This window comes from Anopheles gambiae, chromosome 2, assembly GCF_943734735.2.
Source record: "Anopheles gambiae chromosome 2, idAnoGambNW_F1_1, whole genome shotgun sequence".
In the NCBI taxonomy this organism is placed as follows: Eukaryota; Metazoa; Arthropoda; class Insecta; order Diptera; family Culicidae; genus Anopheles; species Anopheles gambiae.
The window spans coordinates 53,246,415-53,265,917 of record NC_064601.1 but is presented as its reverse complement, the minus strand read 5'-3'; the positions used below and the strand labels follow the sequence as shown (position 1 = coordinate 53,265,917).

General features: G+C 44.2%; 1 protein-coding gene and 1 long non-coding RNA gene across 10 annotated transcripts in view; one reads left to right on the top strand and one right to left on the bottom strand.

Moving 5' to 3' along the window:
- The window catches only part of LOC1274488 (metastasis-associated protein MTA1), a 35,652-nt gene that overhangs the window by 14,065 nt on the left and 2,084 nt on the right, over positions 1–19,503 (top strand). For all 9 annotated transcript variants that reach the window (XM_061646822.1, XM_061646819.1, XM_061646816.1 and 6 more), the window contains 10 exons: positions 4,051–4,158; positions 16,180–16,397; positions 16,542–16,862; positions 16,952–17,140; positions 17,354–17,626; positions 17,705–18,009; positions 18,088–18,350; positions 18,426–19,061; positions 19,141–19,268; positions 19,352–19,467. In XM_061646822.1, the coding sequence (XP_061502806.1) occupies positions 4,051–4,158; positions 16,180–16,397; positions 16,542–16,862; positions 16,952–17,140; positions 17,354–17,626; positions 17,705–18,009; positions 18,088–18,350; positions 18,426–19,061; positions 19,141–19,268; positions 19,352–19,467 (2,557 nt within the window). The remainder of the gene's footprint in view (positions 1–4,050; positions 4,159–16,179; positions 16,398–16,541; positions 16,863–16,951; positions 17,141–17,353; positions 17,627–17,704; positions 18,010–18,087; positions 18,351–18,425; positions 19,062–19,140; positions 19,269–19,351; positions 19,468–19,503) is intronic.
- On the bottom strand, positions 12,869–14,331 carry LOC133391603 (uncharacterized). Its single transcript, XR_009765095.1, has 2 exons — positions 13,109–14,331; positions 12,869–13,012 (listed from the first exon to the last, which is right to left on the bottom strand). It is a non-coding gene; the product is annotated as an uncharacterized LOC133391603 (long non-coding RNA).

The following is a 19,503-nucleotide window of genomic DNA, read 5'->3' as shown; positions in this document are numbered from 1 at the left end:
CGTCTCGCGTAGCTCTGGGCGCAGTTTTCGTCGCTGGGCTTCAGTGTACGGTTGTCAAAGGCAGCCAACTAGTCGTCAGCCCTTTTGTGTGTCGCCTTAACGGCTTCGATAACCGCAAACGGTCGAAAATTCTCGTTAACTCTCGTCCCCCGGTCCAGGCATTACGTGGCGTGGCATCCCAACGCCCTTTGATCGATCGCGTCCCCGCTGCTGGATTGCAATTTCGCGTTCACAAGCTAGTCTCGTCGGTCGTTCTACCGTTGGCAGTATTCGTACAGGAGTTAAAATGCTTGTACGCTTTACACTGAGTTGAAAAGTCTTTGGAGATGTAATCATCATTAGAAACAATTCAACATGTTTCAATGTTTCATTAAATCAAAAGAATATCATAGCAATGTACAGATAATCAATCATATGCGACTACCAAAATATTCAAAAATATTAATTGATCAATTCTTTTCATATGATCATTTAACCACATTGCAAACATTGCCACCCAGTCATCATGTTTCGTTTGCAAGACATCAAATGTTGGGTGTTGTTGTCACATAGCGCAACGAGGTATCCAACGACCAGTACTATACTGGAATGCTTAAGGTACACGAAGCGCAAACCGAGTAGATTCCTAAATGACGAGGGAAAAAGATATAAAAAAGCGCAGAAGAAGATTTGCGTCCTTTTTCAAACCATCCTCGCGGAATCAAGACACACTTTTGGGCAAACAGTAAATACATCTTTTCGGGGAAAAAATATTTTGCCTTGGTTATTTTCCACGTTCCTCAACAGGTGTAAATCAATTGTTTTGGTTTGAATGTTGTATTTAAGTTCTGTAACGGTAGAGGAATTCAAGTTCCTTAATCTAGAAGATATATTAGATGTGAATTGACATTCAATTAAGGCTACAATTTCTGAACCTGGGATAGTATTTATTTACATTATTAAATGTTGTTATTCTAATATATGCTCGGTACATCATCCATATTTATTTTACTTCGCTCAGTTGTTTTAACTCAAAGACGTAGACATTTGACGAAAACGTCAAATTGTTATGACTACTGATACGTCAATGTATTAACATATGCATTCACACATGTGTTGTGTGTGTCGGTAAGATTTGTAATAAAAAAAAACAAACATATCCTCTATAGGTTGTGAGGTTTTTCATTGTATCATCGGAACTTTCCAATCCTTTACAGGAAGCACTAAAACACTAGCGAATTTGTTCTCTCTATTTGGAGGAAAGGATGTAACAAATTGAACTGTTATTTTCTCTCTTGCTCCTCCTGCACAGTCGTACAATGCATCTGTCGGTAGGTTGGTTTGCTTTAGTTTGGTTAATTTTGCTGCTGGAACACTCGAGAAGTTAAAATATCCTTGCTTTTGCGTTAGCCTTTACCGCCCCGTTCATGCAAACGTTGCGCGATTTTTATGGTGCTTGAATTGCATCCGGCCGGTAGGTGATGTGCGCCGAACTTTCCCCACCCATGGCCTGTTGGTACTGCTGCTGTGTCCGTACATATGTGCGCCAAGTGATGGAACCTCTTTCTCCGAGTTTTCCCGGGGCTCGCGTTCATAGTCATCGTCATCGTCACAACGGGGCCTGCCGGCCTGTGGTGGCTATAGCGATACACCTCGTGCTACTAGGGCCATAAGGATGGGATCCTCAACAACCTTTTCGGAGAGGCACACCAGCCACCGGGCTGAACCGGGCTGCTGCTGCTTGCTGCACACGTATGCAAGAGCGTTCTCGCGGCAGCCATATATGCATCATCCTCACATTCTTCTCGTCCTTTACTGCAACTCCCGCGCTGCACCAGACTCATGCGAACTGTGTGTGTGTGTGTACATATAATTCGGAAGTTTTCCACACAAAATATGTTTATATAAAAGCGCAATCTTCCGCCGCCCGTCTGGCTCTGCTTGCGTTGGGTTTGGACGGGTGGAGGTTTGGTGAAACTAACTAAACTTTCCCCGATGGTGGTGGGTGTTTGGACCCGTCGTGTGGCGCATCAAGGTTTGGGATTGAGGGAGCGCTCGGATAGAACACTCGTTCCACTGAACCATGGTGTTGCGGGTGCATCATCACCCAGGCTTGCATCGCAAATGCACCAGTGTGCAATAAAGATACGCACGTGTACATATATATATATAGAAAATCGCTAAAAGTATGAGGATGCTGCTGGGATGCTGCTGCGTTGAGTGAGATGCGATGCACATAAACTCTGGTCTCTACGCACACATCGGTTTGGTGCTGCCGCCACCGTACCGACTAGAGCAGGTGGAAGAAACCAAGGTGGTGGAGTACACTGTTTCAGCTCCCGTTAGCGGAAGCTTGCCTGGGTTTGATTTTGAATTGATTTCGCGGAAGGTGCAGTCATTGATGATGGTGTTGGTCTGACATAGAGAAAGTCGAAATTTGCGGAGCTTTGCTGGTGGTGCGTCTCAAAATTCAGAGAGCAAGCTGTCTGTACCGAGCTGCTCGAACATTATTGAAAGGTGGAGAGACTAGTTGCGATACGTTGACTCAGGGAGAAGATTAAATCCCATTGTGCGTATGATACGAAAGCCCGCGCTCGTATACGTATACCTGTAACCAAGGGCACAAGCTTCCCGTTAAAGTCCAACATTCGTGGCCACATGCACACACCTGTACATGATAGTAGGTGCATCGTTCCCATGTGTGGTGCTACACGACGAGCTTTTCTTTTGAAGCGAATAATCGCTACTGCGGCAGAGTATGTACAGGCGGATATTGGAGGTGCATTTATTTCCCCATTCCTATTCCACGAGTTGGCGAGGAGATAATGTTCTGGGAGCGATAGCAATAGTGGTCCAACCGCATGTACCTGCGGAAAATGTCCCCTCCGTTGCATTGGGGCAATCTTGTACACGTACAGACACGCACAGGAAGGTCCTCTGATCAGATGGGCGAATTTCGGTTAGTTTCGTTATGCTCATACGTCCCTATGCCGCTTAGTGTGGTGGTAGTGTAGGTAGAAACTATTATTCTAGCCGGTGAGCGTTGAGATTATTGATTTTCCGGCGATGGGAGGTAGGAAAGCAAGACCAGTAGTACATAGCGAATGTACGAAAGGGTCTAAACTACAGCAACACAAATTCCGGTAACGGCACTGGAGTTTGGTCGTGCTAAAGTGTGGGCATTATTTTAACCTCTAATGTGCAATGCGGGTAGCTCATCTACGGGTATTTTTCAAAGATTATTTCTGACAGGCAACCTTCAACGCGCTAAACCCTAATGAAATGATTTTTTTAAATAATGATATCGTGGAATGATTTTAAATATGAACCAAAAAAGAACACGAGAAAAGCAAGTTTTTGATTTAAAAGATTGGAAAACTTGTTCAAATTTGTGTTACAAATTATGATTGCGTAATTTATTGTCCAAACAAACTCTCCATAAGAAAACAACTGAAAATTATTTGAATGTAATTTTAAGAACTTGATATTTTTCTGATTTAAGTTTAGTTGAATCATAAGTGTTATTGTAATTCTTAATTTTATAATTGAAGCTTATTTCATGTATTAGACAATTTACCACAAATAATAAATTATACATTTACATTTAAATTTTCATTTGTTTGTAGAAGAAAATTGAAGAAATATTAGCGCCAGCTAAAGCACCTGAATTGTAGACAAAAGATGAAACGGAGTATAGTTCAGTAAAAGCTTAAGTTACTCAAACTCTACTTGCATCGATTAACTAAACTCCTACAGTTAATTTAACGCTGCTGCCACAATGAAGCAAAATGCCAAAAGTTAAATCGAAAAGAATTACAATTCCGCACTAGTTAGCTACCGTTGGAAACTTTTGAGAAAGCGCTGCGACATGAAAATGGTTGACTGACTGATAGCTTCCCACAGATAAGCTAAACACACTACAAGAAGCAAACGCTAGCACCGACAGTATGTACGTTCCTTTAACAACCACAGGCACATCAACATATTCGTAAAACGAGCGACGGAACGAACGAACGAATCCTTAATCATGGCGTTGTTTCATGTTTTACTTTGCCTCCCTTCTCTTTCCAGTGGCCACATCCGAGGACTCCCCGGCGGCGATGAAGTTAAAGAAGATGTGGCTCAAGACACCCGTCAGCGAGGAGCAGGCTGCTCAGGCGGTGCTAGATCCTGCCCTAGGTTAGTGTTCCCGTTTTTGTATTGTTTTTTTTTTCATGCTACTTGTTATTTTCCTTTTCTACCCTCGCTTTCGTTAGAGTTGCCACCAAAGTATGGCATGCTAAATTTTCAATTTCAAATTTTAAACGTGGAATAGAATGAGCTCTGAATCCCCCGCGATGCAGCAGCCAGCCACTTGGCCGTTTGAGTCCTCATTTCGAGTTTCAAGATCATGTCTTGATGTTCAAGACGAAAAGAAAACTGTGGAGGATGAGTCGAGCCACACGGAAAGCGCGATAACGTCTTCTTTGTTTGTGTGTGTGTGTGCGAGCTTGGTGCTTTTGCTGGAGGATATTGAAAGTTTTAAGACGCTTCGAAACTCCTTATCGCTGGTATCGCCAGCGCTTGGTGGCAGATAGTCTCGTTATTTTAAGGCTACTTTCGTTAACCAAGCACCGATGACGAAACCGGGTGAACCCTCGACCCTGATGATGATGGTCAGCAGCCTTTAGTTAGGTCCAGCCAAATCGAGTGCGGAACAGGAAAGTTTTTATTTGATTGAAACCTTTCCATGCTCGTTCCGTGCGCCATCGCCACCCGCTCGTCCCTCAGCTCCAAGTTGTTCCAGAGCCGAGAAGATAATTGCAGTTAGAAAGGCTATAGTCGCGGAACGAGTTTTTGTGTGCTGTGCTCTGTACATCGAATCTTCTTTACGCGCGAGTTCCGCTGTGAAGATGCCACTACAGCAATAATTTGCCATCTTCTCGGGAGTATCCTCCGGGTCCCGGGTCCATCACATACCAGCAGTAGCGTTTTCCTCCGACTCTACGATAGTGTTCGCTACACACATTTTCTTTCCCTGTGCTTCTTTTTCATCGGCTGGAATGTATTCTGGGGGTTCAGTTTGGGCGTGGTTGGAATGTTCATTTATGTGTGCGAGTGACTGCGTGTATGTGTGTGGTTACTCCTTTTTCTGGCCAAGTTAATTTGCATGCAAGAAACGTTGAAATTCATCGCGAGTTAGTAATTAGGGAATTATCGTGCTTTGCGTTTTTTGGTAATATGTTTAAATGATAAAGCAATGATTATCATGATCAGTTGTATTCGAAGGATGTTGCTATCTGTTTACATGCGACAGCTTATTTATTTCGCTTAACTATTTTTTTATAAATTATACTCAGTGCATCTGGGTGAGTGTTTTGTTTCGTTTGTTTGTTTGAATTTTAACAAACTTTCAATGGCCTGGGCGGCGGTGAAAAAATGTGTTCAATGTGTTCAATGAAGTGTGTCGTTGTTTTTGTTCAGTCCACTGCACAAATTATGCTTCATCATATACTTTTTTCACTATCCTACGCTTTATAATCTAGGCATACCATAAACAAGTGCATAAAATGCGGGCATATGAATGTTTTCCAAAATTTAAACGTTTCAATATTAAAATGAGCATGCGTTTTGAAACCCGCATCTGATTGGAAGATATTAACCAGCAGGATGGTTGGTACAGCATAGGCAGGCAGCCGACAGATGACCAATGTGCTGATAGCATCCTTCCAGTTGCATTCTCAAGAACCGGAAATTGTGATGCGTTTCCGATGAACGTCGATGGCAGCGTGTGGGGTTGTATGTATATAATCAATCTGCGGTGACGAAATCCCCGTTTGAAATAGAGGTGAGGCTTTCATTCCTTTCACGGGAGATTCAAAATTAAAGATACACACATGCGCACCCAAGCCACCTGCGGTGGGTGATTGCAGGTTGGTTAGCGCTTGGAAGCAGCTTCCCTTTGTCTGGCTTCTTTTCCACCTTTGGTACACTCGCATCATGGGATCGCAGGGCTGGGTTTGCAGAGGGATAGTGACGGTGTGTAGTTTATTTGCATTTACGTTGGCAACAGGATAACAGGTCGAGAAGAAATGTGGAAACAGTAGAAAGTGGTAACAGTGGAGACCGTGGAGCTGCAAAGAAGAATGAAATGTTGTGGCTATGAGAAAAGGTAAATGTCGCCATGTGTCGTCAATGACGTTGCCAAACTAATCGCCAATCTCGCTAGATGGCGATGCTCCCTTTCTCTCTGTTGGTCTTTTGTTGTACCGTTTTCTTTTTACATATACGTTTGGCAAGTATGCTTCCTAAGATGCGACGATCTCAATACGAGGTTGACGACCAATAGGTTTGCTACGGATGTAATTTTTCAGAAAGCGCAGAGAGTTGAGCGATTTTCTCAATTATTCTTGCTCTAGACGTTTTTTCACGTCTCTTACATTCGTGTTGTTGTCATTGTTGACGTAAACCCTGTTTCGGCTTACAATCACCAAACATGGTTCACAATCTTGTTAAGGGCCCAAGTGAAACGCTATGGTAGACGCCAGGTTACTGCTGTTGAACGTTTCCTATGATTTTGGAAAGCAAGCAGCAACTGCAGCACAAATACCAATCGACGAACGTCACCACCATCGTCATCATCATCATCATCAACATCATCATCAACATCATGAATGCCCAAAAGCATGACGGTGGTGGTTCCGAGTCCTTCCTTTAGGCGCTCACAATCGTGACACCTACATTGATAAGTTTCAAGAACAAAGGCCATAGAAATAAATCGTGAACAGGGATGGAAAGGTGGTTAACTTGTTCCAATGACAAAATGGTGTCGTATGAAAATGTTGACACTATGTTGTCACGTTTCAGCGATTTCATGTGATATCTCAATCACAATATGTTGTGACTTGAGTGAATCATTTGACCAGAGCATATGAACGTGTTTATAGTAATGCATGCACGAATTGAGCTTTTCGTTTACGTCAAGTTTGAAGGTTTTTGTTCGTGAAAGAGTATTTTGCTCTTCTTCGCTTACTAGTTACGTTCATACGTTAACTATTTGTATTTTCTTATTAAGGACTATTCATATTAATCTTCATTGAAATCATAATAATTGATTCACAAATTAAGTCAACTATTACAAATTGAGTCAAATATCACGCACTATGCAATTGTGATATCAAGTAAGAACTAAGCATCCTTCTGTGATATCAACGCCTTGGTCTATGAATATGTTGCGACAACATTTGTTCAAGAGCAATATATTGAGGAGTTTCTATTTATTTACAAAAAATAAACTGTGTACGTGTTTGCTCCTAAAGATGACATAAAACTAAATCGAAAATATTTCTGCAATAAACATTTAACAAATCGACAGAAATCTCTTGCAACAAACATGGCCCAGCAACATGAGTTTGACAGTTGATAAGATTTGAAAATAAATAATTGTCAAATGCCCAGACCAAACAAGAAAAAGAAATACAGACAGCACATTTCGTAGTTCTGTTGCATACTACACCTGTTTTCGATCTGTTCCTTTTTCCACTGTTAGTGTTCCCGAAACTTGTCAATCCATTCTAAAGTTTGTCGCGCGCGTAGTGTTATATATATACACAGGATAACGCACCGATCGCGCCTCAACACACAAACACTAACTCAGGCACAAGTATTATACATACACCGGCCGCGGCATCGATTCGCATCGTCGGTTGATGGCTTGGTGGTACAAACGTTGACCCCATCCTTCGTTTCCGTTTTAACCCTTCCAAAACGACCTCAAACCTCATCCCCCCATCTGTGCACCATGTTCTTCTACAGTATCGCGTCTGAGTGTGCAAGTATGTATGTGTGTATGTGTATGTTTAGTGTGTCCCGGACGAGAAGAAACCCATAGTCGAAGGACGCCTATGGCCTGGCCATGGACAAGGAAGAGGAAATGCGACGAAATATATATCGCCACCGATGGCTTTTCCTGGTCGGTGGACTCCCACTCCAACTTCCTGTTGCAGGTTTAGGTCCCCAGGACCTATGGTCTGTTTTAGGTGGATCTTTCAGTGTGCCCTTCTCTTTTGCACGCTGTGTGGCTTCCTTCTTTGGCGCGATCGGCTCGCCGCCATCATATGATGGTTTGCGTTTTCTCACCGGGGACGGCGATTGTGTCCTCTCGCAGCTCACATACAGCTCACAAGCACACGCACGCAGATTCACACATACAAGTACAAGTAAAGTGCAATACAGCAAACCGGTACGGTTGCAACAACATTTCGGGGTATTCGAGTCGTTGCCATGTTGTGTGTTGTGTCGGATTTGCTCAGCCGACTACGTCGGTTCTTCTTTTGCATCTTCCGAGGGTGAGGGTGGGGGGGGGGGGGGGATATTTTCCTATCAACCAACCACCCACCAACCACATCATCATCATCATCAGCAGCAGCTAGTGTTTTCTTATGGGTCGAATTTCTTTCTCCTCGTCCTGTGTAGCATCGAATACAAATTTTACCAATTTCCCTGTCCATGACCCGGTGTGTGACCACCGTGTAAAAGTGTATGGGTTAGTTGGGGGTGCAGTTCCGTTTTTTCAAGACCGCTCGCGCATTTCCCACTTCTTTTGAGCGTACGACAAGGGGAGTTGGGCGTTCTTTCAGCGTTGGATTTCGGGGTTTGTGTTCGATGTATGCGGAAAATAATGTAAACCCGTGTTCTTTTCTCTCGTTTTCTCGTTCTTTCTATCTTGTTCAATTTTCCCATTCCCTTGCCCATGCCTTGCTGTGTAGTAGTAGTAGTGGTAGTAGTCGGGTGTAGTAGTCGTGCTGTCTCTCCCAGTCTCCCATTTAAACTCGTTCCAAACCCATCGTCCACTCGCACTTGGTGGGCTCATTGGAGAAGTTCGGCTTTAACAATCTCACTTTTGTGCCAGCAACACCCACCTCCATCACCACTCTGCGTACTTTCATTCCATTTTGAATCGGTCTCGCAGCCTCCATTCTTGATCCCTTTTTTCGCCCCCCCCCCCTCCCTCCGCTTTTGGCCCCAGCTTCGCTCCCACTCCGCGAAAGAACGCAAGAGCAACGGCAATGAATTTTCCGACCCCGTAGTCACCCCTCGTTGATCCATCGCATCCACCGACCGAAACTCCATCAGCAAACTTTATTCTGCACTTCTCCCCGGTCGACTCCAAAACTTGGTTCTATACATTCGTGGTGAATCTGGAGAGCAGCAGGAGGGGGGGGGGGGGGGGGGGTTTGGTCGGTGGTCGTCGTCGTCGTGTACACGGTGTCGAAGGGTGGCATCAGTGGGGCACTCTCTTACTCCCATCGTGTAACCAACGCGTCCGTTACTGCTTACTGGTTACCCCCTACACCAGTGTACACCCAATAATTCTTTCGTTCTTCCCTTCCCTGCCCCTGCTCCAGGACCTTTCCAGAAGCTAAAAGCGCTTTCTCTCCAATGCTGATGCTCTCGGTGGCTTTCGGTGGTGGAAATGCTTCCGTATCGCGGGTTTTTTTTCGGTGCGCCCTCCGTTGTCCCCCGTTGGTTGGTTGGGTGAACAAAGTTTGGACGCGTGTGTGTGTTTTGTTGGAGCGCTATGTACTCAAAATGAAAAACAGCTCCGAAGGAAAAGCAACAAAAATGAAAATGCACACACACACATAAACACATATAAATCAAAGAGAAAAAAAATACACCGTTGATAAAGAGGAAAGTAAAATGAATTTACGCACTCACATTGTTACTCGTCCTCACTCTTACTGTGCAGATTTTTCTTTTGTGGTTGAAAAACACTATTCCTGATATCTAGAAATTGTTAAAGTTATGAGTTTGTGTTAGCAGCATTACTTATCGTATTTGGACACATTTGTAAGACAGGTTAATTCCTCAAATTAAATTCCAGCAGATTATCGTGGTTTATAAAATCATCAACGCGTAGTATATAATTTATACATCATCAGCCATTTTGATCAAAAAAGGAAATATGAATCGTTGATTCGCAAAGAAATAAACCGAGTGAAATGTTTTAGAGAGACCATTTTTTGGAAAATGTTCGATTAGCAGAAGCTTGAAAAACTTTGTACTCTAGCTTGAGGCATCGTTATTGCTTTATTATATATTGTCGAGATTTGTTCGCGTATAGTTACAGGCAGGTCCCTTTTGCAGAAACAGGGTATCTATTTAAATTTGTATCACGTAATTATAGGACACACACACGCATTTGGGATCTGCGTGGAACCTTGTGTGGAATATAACCTCCCTTATGGAAGGTGGCGCGTTTACCGTTAAACGGAACGTTTCACTTACTTACTCACTAGCCTTATTAGGAGCCTCCTCCTTTGGTAAGAAATCCTTTGCAATCGTTTCTGATTGGCCGACTATCGCCATTCTTACGATAGTAATAATTTCTCTAATGATTGCAAAGTATTTTTGTTTTATATCTGGTCATAGTGATCACATAGTGACTATCCATCACAGAAATTTGGATGTGAATTAATTTGCTGTTGGCCATATATTCTGAATTGAATACCTCAACCTTCTTCAATTACCACAGTCAAACCCATGCTGTTAAACATATTTAAAGAGGAACCAATGATTGACATGCTTTTCCGAGATAGCCTTTGCATTATGCCCTTGGCCATTTTATCGATTGTTGAAAGTTCACTGTGAATATTGCTGAAAGGTATGTTGGGATATAATAAATATTATGAGGTGCGTGTGGGGCGGGAGTTATGCGCTTACATATGCGGCCGCCATGTCGCCAGTGTCGGAAATCAGATGCTCCATTTTTACGATAAAATTCTGCCCCACGTATCAATTCACATTTCAATGTTGCACTGAAAGCGAATGAAATGATTCAATTGAAAAACAAGAGCGCGCCTCGTGATGAATAAATCACGCTAACTAGGCAGAGAAGGTCCCGGAGCGACAGTGGCCGGAATTGTGTGGATATGGAACTGGAGCATAATAATTATGTTTTGGTGTGCTGCGGTGCAACGCGGGCATGGTATTTTTATTTCATCTTTTTAAAATCGCTTTTATCATCACTTGTTGAACTGGCTGGCGCCATCGAGAAACGCACACGACTGGTAATTGTGGTTTTGTGGTTGACCGCTGAGAGCGGTCAGCTTTTTTCCCGGGAACAACTGTTGTTCCACTGTCGCGCACATCGGGGTCGGGTGGGCAGGTGCGAATGAGTTTGCTTATTGATTTTGCACTTTATCGGATTTAAATGGTACTTTAAAATGTTACAAAATACGGAAGGAATCGAGAAGGGACAATGTTTCGAAGGAGGGGGTTAAATGGCTGAGTTATTTAAGTATAACGTAGAAATGCATTGGTTAATTTTATGTTTCAATGCAATCAAATCATGTACAGCTGCGAATCTCTCCAACTTACACTGTTTGATGTTTAATTCGTTTTACAGTCGAAACTTTGTCGCATTAAACGTAATAGGTTAATTGGGGTTTTATTTGCTTCCGTGATTTTGAGTCAAAACAAAGATTTTTTTTATATTTGGTATTTTTGTTGTTGCTTTATTTATACAGTGAAAATCAGGTAATATCGTTTGCAAAAAGATTAAATATGATCGAAATCGGTAATCTAGTTTCAAATGAGTTTTATTGCCACTCCTTCTTCTTCTTCTTTGTTTGGCTCAACAACCGTTGTCGGTCAAAGCCTGCCTGTACCATTACTTGGCTTTCAGTGACTTTATTGATTCCCCCCATAGCAGGATAGTCAGTCCTACGTATGGCGGCACGGTCCATTCGGGACTTGAAGCCATAACGTGCATGTTGTTAAGTCGTTCGAGTTGACGATTGTACCACCAGATAAGAAGGGATAATTTGTTTTTTTTTTCCGTGGTTCTGATTTTTTTTTTCATAAAACTATTTTTTTTTTACGTTTCACAGTGCGATCAGTGCAGTTTTGCGTTTACGTCACTCCAGAAATGATCAAATTTAGTAAAAACACTAACATATTTCCCGTATTCGCGTAAAGCACTGGCAGGAGTTTCTGGCCAAAATCGATACAGTTTGTTTCGTGTCGGCTTGTTCGCGTCTACCCATCGCTAACGCGGTTTCCTTACGATTCAACGAAGTTCGGAAAAGCATCAGCATTTCAGTTGACCGACAAATGATTACTTATAGTTGAACAATGGTCAAAAGCAGCTTACCATTGTTTACTTGGGCTGGAAAACGGTGTAACTTAGGTTACTTAACCTAACTTGTCGACTATGTTCTGGCGCATATGCGGTCTTTAAAGGACTTTAGTGACATATCAAATTCGAAAGATTGGTAGACTTCGTTAAAAGCTCTGCACATAGAAATAAATTATCTTATATTCTATTTCAATCCTTTTCCCGTTTAAAGGTGAAAATTCGTAGCATTTCTCAAAACACTTCGACACTGCTCTCGTGGGATTATACAGCGCCATCTGTAGCCAGTTGGTGGCACTGTTTCCGTGTTGGATGGACGCTTGATCGGGTGCGTGTGCCGTTTATGCTCCGTTTACTTGGATGGATACCTCACCACAAGTCATTTTGCTCGTTATGCATGTGTGTGGGATGTACTGCTGTGTACACGATATTTGTGTGTATGTGTGTGCGTAACTGATATGTAAATCCTCTAACCAAAAGAGCGACCGGATACCGCCGCAAACATTGCAGAGCAGCAGCGCCGGGCTCAGATCCTTTTTTCATCTCCATTCGCGAAAATGGGTTTCCCGTCACCACATTCCCCTTTTTTCCAGCCACACATTTCCTCTGCCCAAACACTACACTAGTGCCCGGCATGCCGGAATCGGTTGTGTTTTTGATGCCGTTTTTTCTGTGAAGAAAGGGCACCACCACAAGGGTGGAAATGCAGAAGGGAGAAGATTATACGAAAATTTTCGATACACAAAAACCGTCACGGTGCGCTCCTCGTACACGTTGCTGCTTTCATTTTCCGCCCTGGAAACGCTTCCATCTAGTGGAAGGTTGCGATGTAGCGTGGTTTTCCCGGGGCCCAGCGTCTATATTGGATCGGGTAATAGCAGAAGAGTCCGTCATCGGGGTAGATGGTTTGTTCTCCTGCGCAATTAGAAAAGTGGGAGAAATTTCATTAAATATTGAGCACTCAGTTTCATTCGCTCTTTCTCTCATACACTCTCGCACCCCTCCGCGCACCTTTCTCCTTCATTGGTGAAAGTTTGGTTCAATCTCCCCGCCGTGCCATCCAAACTCCTAAATTTGGCACCCTGTCCCTTGCCGTTTCTGCCTTTTATTCGGCAATACCTATCGCCAACGTCAATGCCGCCGTCATCGAGTTTTGGGTACTTGCAAAACGCAAACGCAACTGTGGAAAATATATCTCACCATGCGCGGGGTCTGCATTATCCTTCCCGCGTCAGTTACGCTCCGTTTACTTGGATAAAAAAGTCGTCTCCAGGGGCGGATGAAAAAGGTGGTTTTCTGCCGTCGATATGCGATAGCAGCGACACTTTTCGCCCCGAAATGAAAGATGAAAGTGCTTCCATGTTCCATGTTCTATGTTTTTTTTTTACCATAGGCACTGACGTGCGGTTGTGCGGTATCCTTAGCAACCCTGTTGTTACCATCGGGGGTGGCAATTATATATTTGTGTTGAACTTGCTTGTTTTAGTTGATTCTTAATTTACTTAATTTTGAATATACGAAACAAATCCTGCACTTGTGTGTCAAATGTATATGTTCAACGAAAGACAGAAAAAGAAAAAAAGGTTAATTGATCGTTTGGTGTCCTACGTTTTAGTTTAACTACATTTTAATGGATTATTTAGAATAATATAAATAGCTCATATTAAGTACCAACATTCAGATAACGTTGAAAAAAGAAAAACAAAGTATGTACTACGGATATTCAAATACATCATCAACTTCCACATTATGTGTAATATTCGTGAAAGATGAGAAAGTCAGCCAGAATTGGTTCCATAGTGATCGTGGTCGATTAACGCACAACCCCATTGCAGGCCTAAGCCCAATAACTAATACTGGTCGTCATGTTGCCATGGAAGTCTGTCAAACTTTTCCACGCTTCGGCAGCTTTCCCGCAATATGGGACAGGATGAAGCGCTCGGTCGGCCCCCGGGGAGCTGGAAGGTAATTGATGTAAGGAGGGAGAGGTGCGACGGTGAACCGAAAATCGAATTTCGCCAAAAACTGAAGTGGGCACTCACACTCAACCACTCCACCAGCACCATCACCTTCTCATTCTGCTCGGTGTGACTGGCGCAATGGGATGCATGCTAAAAAAAAGCCTCATCAATTCTAACCTCAACCACCACCTCGAACCGCCCTGGTCCGGTCCACCTCTCAAGCTAACAACCTTTCCCTTACGTAAAAAAAGAAGAAAATAAACTAAAACCGAAACCCAGATACACGTACGGACGCGCTAGAATACGAATATACCCGCGTATATTAAATTTCTGCTTCAAAGTCCTTTACACTGAGACAGGCAGTGGACCTGCGAAGCACAACACCCTTTCCCTACCGTTTTTTGGCTCACTCTTCTAACCCGGGCAGACAAGGCGCGCGAGCTTTGTAGAAACTGCGGCAAAGGTTTTCCACGCTCACACACCGCATCGGTCGGTGTACCCTGGCTGCTTATGTATTTGTATGTGTACACGTGAGTGTGAGGCCTATTTGCTTGCGTACACATTGCGCCCGGGTTGCGTTTAAATTGCACTCGCAAAATAGAAGGGAAAAGCCAACCAGTTTCCACCCAAGCAAGAAGGGATATCGGAACCCAAAGCATCGTCGGCACGGGACGGAAATGGCAGCTGGTGGTGTCGGCGGTGGCGGTGGCGGCGGCGGGGATCAGGTCGGAAGAACAGAAAAGGACACCATTGATTTGTGTGTTGTGCTGGAATCCGAAATCAGGCAAACGGCAGCAAACGGACTTGCATGCGTAATGGTGTGCGTAAACAAAGCGCAAATACAGCGTCATTATGTGCGTGATGGGGGAGTGAAATGGAAGGAATGGGTGAGTGGTGGCGAAGGGGAGAGGGGGGCTGGGATGTTGAGTGAAGGCGGCAGTGTGGTCCTTACCATAACACCCTGCAGCTCGTGATGCTTTATATAGAATGCTGTGGGAAAATCGAAATCGTTCGAATGTTTGTGCGGATATGGACGGTGGGTGGGGATGGTGGTTGGACGTGTATTTGATAGAAAATCCTTCACAATGCGGCGTTGCAAATTCGACCAGCGCACGTTTCCGGTCGCAAGCAATGGCTGCGATATCACGTAGTGCAACGGAGCAGCAGACATTTGAGAGATTTTAAGGCAAATGTGGACGAAAAATACGCTAGTAGGGTTTGAACGGAAACAACAACAAAAAAACTGTCACAAAATACTACAATTTTTCAATTTTAATTAAAAGAAGATAGTTTGTAATTGATTCCTTGATTGTCATTATATAAACCCGATTGTTCGGCCTTTAAGCTGCCTTTAACACATTCAAAGTTACTTTAAATCAGTTCACTTACCTCGCTCTTTTACATATTGCTTGCTCAATTTCTGATATCAGAGAGAAAATTTTACGTTTTCGCTAACTAAAAGCACATATAAGCTTAGGCTTAGGATTCATGATAGCATGTGTAGGTGGCAATGCAACGGGCTTAGCATGGTGCGGTGCATCAAATGCGTATACGATGATGCTGCCCATACTGGCCAAACGCTAAAACGACGATGACGCGAACATGCATGAAATTGATTGCATGCATGCTTAATTAATACGGTCGCCTTCCGGTTGTTGTTTCGCACGATGCTGCTGATGATGGCAAGCAGCGAAAGAGTCAAGCGACGATTTCTCCGTGGCGACGCGGGTTTAGAGTACATTGGGGAAGGAAGCAAAAGGAGGATGATATATTTTCCTCCTTACTGTGTATGTGCGTAGCTCGTTACGCTGTCCGTAGTTGGATAGCTTGCTTGCTTTCCTAGCATCTATACTAAAAACCGGCAAATGCACGTTATGTGCAGGGTTAATTAATTTGAATTTCGCCTGGCACATACATAAATATAAGGATTTTTTTTAGTCTTTCTAACAATATCGGCAGTAATTGAGTTGAGGGTTTCACGCGAATAGCTATTAATCGTTTCTGCCGATACCATTTATTTGATGCAATGATTCTCGGTGTTTTTGTTACTTAAATTATATTTTTCATATTTTTATGTGCAATCTTTAACTGTAGCTCCTTGTTTTAACATTCCATTTACAGTCGCTTTGGAGGAGGAACGAAACAACAGTCCCAACAATGGTGGAGGCGGCAGTGAACGGGGGGAACATCTTAACCCAAAACAACGACATCAGATGAAGCAGCGAGAACTGTTCCTGTCGCGCCAAGTCGAAACACTTCCCGCCACCCAGATACGGGGAAGGTGTTCCGTAACGCTGCTGAACGAAGAGGAATCATTGCTCAGTTACTTGAACAAAGACGTGAGTAGTAGTAAAGGATCGATTTCCAAACCGGCGACATTATGAAACTGGTGATCGAGTAAATCCGACGTGTTGTTGGTCAATGTTAGGATGAACTTAGTGCGGTTTACCTACTGTTTAATTTCCTTTATCTCGCTCTTGCAGGACACGTTTTTTTACTGCCTCGTATTCGATCCGACACAGAAAACGTTGCTAGCGGATAAGGGCGAAATTCGTGTCGGTGCTCGTTATCAGACAGATCTGCAGCAAATGCTGAAACCAGGCGAAAAGGATGAACGCAACCTAGAGGAATTGGAGACGCTTGTTTGGACGCCGCAGCATTCGCTTACCGACAAGAAGATCGATCAGTTTCTGGTAGTTTCGCGTTCGGTAGGCACCTTTGCGAGGGCGCTCGACTGTACCAGCTCTGTCAAGCAACCGTCCCTGCATATGTCCGCTGCAGCTGCAAGCCGTGATATTACCTTGGTGAGTGGGGAGCGATGAACATCCTCCTGTGTTAGCTTGCGAAATATCACCCTAGTCGCTTACCGTATTCGACGTTTTATAATCCGCAGTTTCATGCTATGGACACACTCCACAAACACAACTATTCGATAGAGACTGCAATGTGTTCGCTGGTTCCATCGAGTGGGCCTGTTCTTTGCCGGGACGAGATGGAGGAATGGAGCGCCTCTGAGGCGAACCTGTTCGAAGATGCGCTCGATAAGTACGGCAAGGACTTCAATGATATCAGAAACGACTTTGTGAGTAAATGGCAGTAAAGTACCTTTTGAGGATTTTCTATCATTCCCCCTCCCCCCTGTCTCTGTATCTGTGAGTTATGTAGCGAGCTAGTGACCAGTATCTGGTAGACAATGGTCACAATTGGCTGAAGAATAGTGTACCGAGTGTGTGGGCATGCTGCAAATGGTTGTTGAAAAAATAGTAACGATCCTTTTCTTTGATTGTTATTTCAGCTGCCGTGGAAGACGTTAAAAAGCATAGTGGAATACTACTACATGTGGAAAACGACGGATCGCTACGTGCAGCAGAAACGTGTGAAGGCGGTCGAAGCGGAATCCAAATTGAAGCAGGTCTACATTCCGAACTACACCAAACCGAGCCCGGCATTGATAACAAACAACAACAAGGGCATATTGAATGGAAATTCTAATGGGGGCAGCGTGGACATGATGATTTATAGCAGTACCAAGGCATGTGAATCTTGTGCTACTATGGCTTCGCCGCAGGTACGAATTAAATGGAAAATGTGTATGAGCGGGGTGCTGTAACCCACTGCATTAACCGGCATTTTGTTTCCCTACTAGTGGTACTCCTGGGGTCCAGTGCACCTCAACAATCGGCTGTGTCAGAACTGTTGGACCTATTGGAAGCGTTACGGAGGCCTTAAGGTTGCATCTAGGCTAGCGGACAACGGGGAGGTCGATCCGGTGGCCACGATCAACACCAGTAGCAGCAATGCTTCACCAGTTTCGCTGAAGAAGCGTAACCCCGGGAGCGATATTGACGACGATCTAACAATAGTGGCTAGTTCCGGTCCTATTGGAGGGCTTGGAGGTGCGACCGTGGCCACAGCATCCCCGGGCGGTTTAAGTAACCATCGACCGCACAGGTATGTGTGCCGAAGAAGAATAAGAAGAAGAAATACGACATTCTAACCCGTTCCATTTGTGCTTCGTCATCATTTCAGCCCTTCCTTTAAATGTTCGATTGTGAACTGTGGTAAGGAGTTTAAACTGAAGGCCCACCTCGCTAGGCACTACGCACAAGCGCACGGCATACAGATACGATCTGGTTCACCTCGGCCTATAATGAAAACTCGAACTGCATTCTATTTGCACACGACTCTAACGACGCGGTTGTCACGGCGGTTATGTCGTCACATTATACGTTCGAAGAAGGCGGCCCGTCAACCGTCTTACGCGATCAACATTGCCAGCGTGAAGCAAGAGTGTAAGTAATACAATCCATCCCGAAAAAAAAACAGGTACCATCGGTAACTGTGTAACATGTAAATCACACTTGCAGTTGCTAACGCCGAAGCTGGGAAAAGTGCATCGGACATCCGTCGGTTGCTTACGTTCCGTAAGAAGGATCGCGGCAGCGTGACACAGATTGCAAACAGACTTGGAAACCCGGGCGTTAGTGTTAACGAATGGTTGGTATTAACACCGAAAGAAAACATGCCCAAGCCAGATGTGGTAGCTTTTCCGAAACCACCGAAAGCTCCGGACGGCACACTGTTGTACGACCGGATACCAAATAAGGGTGAAGAGGCTGGCAAACCACCGAATGCGGTCACCTCGCCGGCGGCGGGTATTCTGGGTGGCTCAGCAACACTTCCGGGAACGGTTGGTGGTGCGTTGGGCAGTAAATTAGCTCCGTTGGTCGGGTCCGGGGGACTAGCAGTAACGCCGATTGTAGTCAGTGGTACAAACAGCAACTCCGTTGGGACTGCTTGCTCTGCTGTGGCTGGAAGCGGAAGCACGGGTAGTACAGGTGTGACTACCGGGACAATCGCTAATAGTGGTATGCCAGCGATTAATCTACATGCAAGCGCTATGTCGACTAGCAGTCCACCGCGCGGGCCGACCCCAACAGGGAGTTCATCTGGGGCAACGTCATTGAAACGACGTCCATACGAAGATGCAAATGGTATCGATGGTAAGAATGTGTTTTTTGTTGTTGCTTTATTTTCAAGTATTAACCTTACTCTAAAACGTAAAATAATCTATTATTTCAGCTACTGTTGCACCGCCGGCTAAGCGGCCTAATAAAGATCCCAGACCGTCACATCGGCCCACTCCAGAACAATATGCGGCTATGATTGCAGCTGCTCAATCCGCTGGACAACCTCTTCCTCGACATCATGTAAGTCGAAAAACCAAAAAAAACTCGTGAGAGTGAAATGAGAACAGCATTTAAATTGGTTTTATGATCATGATCCCTTACAGATGAATGGAAAACCAAAAATTGCCCAAATGGCTCGAACTGGTTCGGGACGAAAACAGGTGATCAGCTGGAACGATGCTCCGGATGATGTGTTCTACCGTTCCACCAAAGCTGGCCGGTATGTGTTGTTTTTTTCGTAGAACAAAACCCCTTA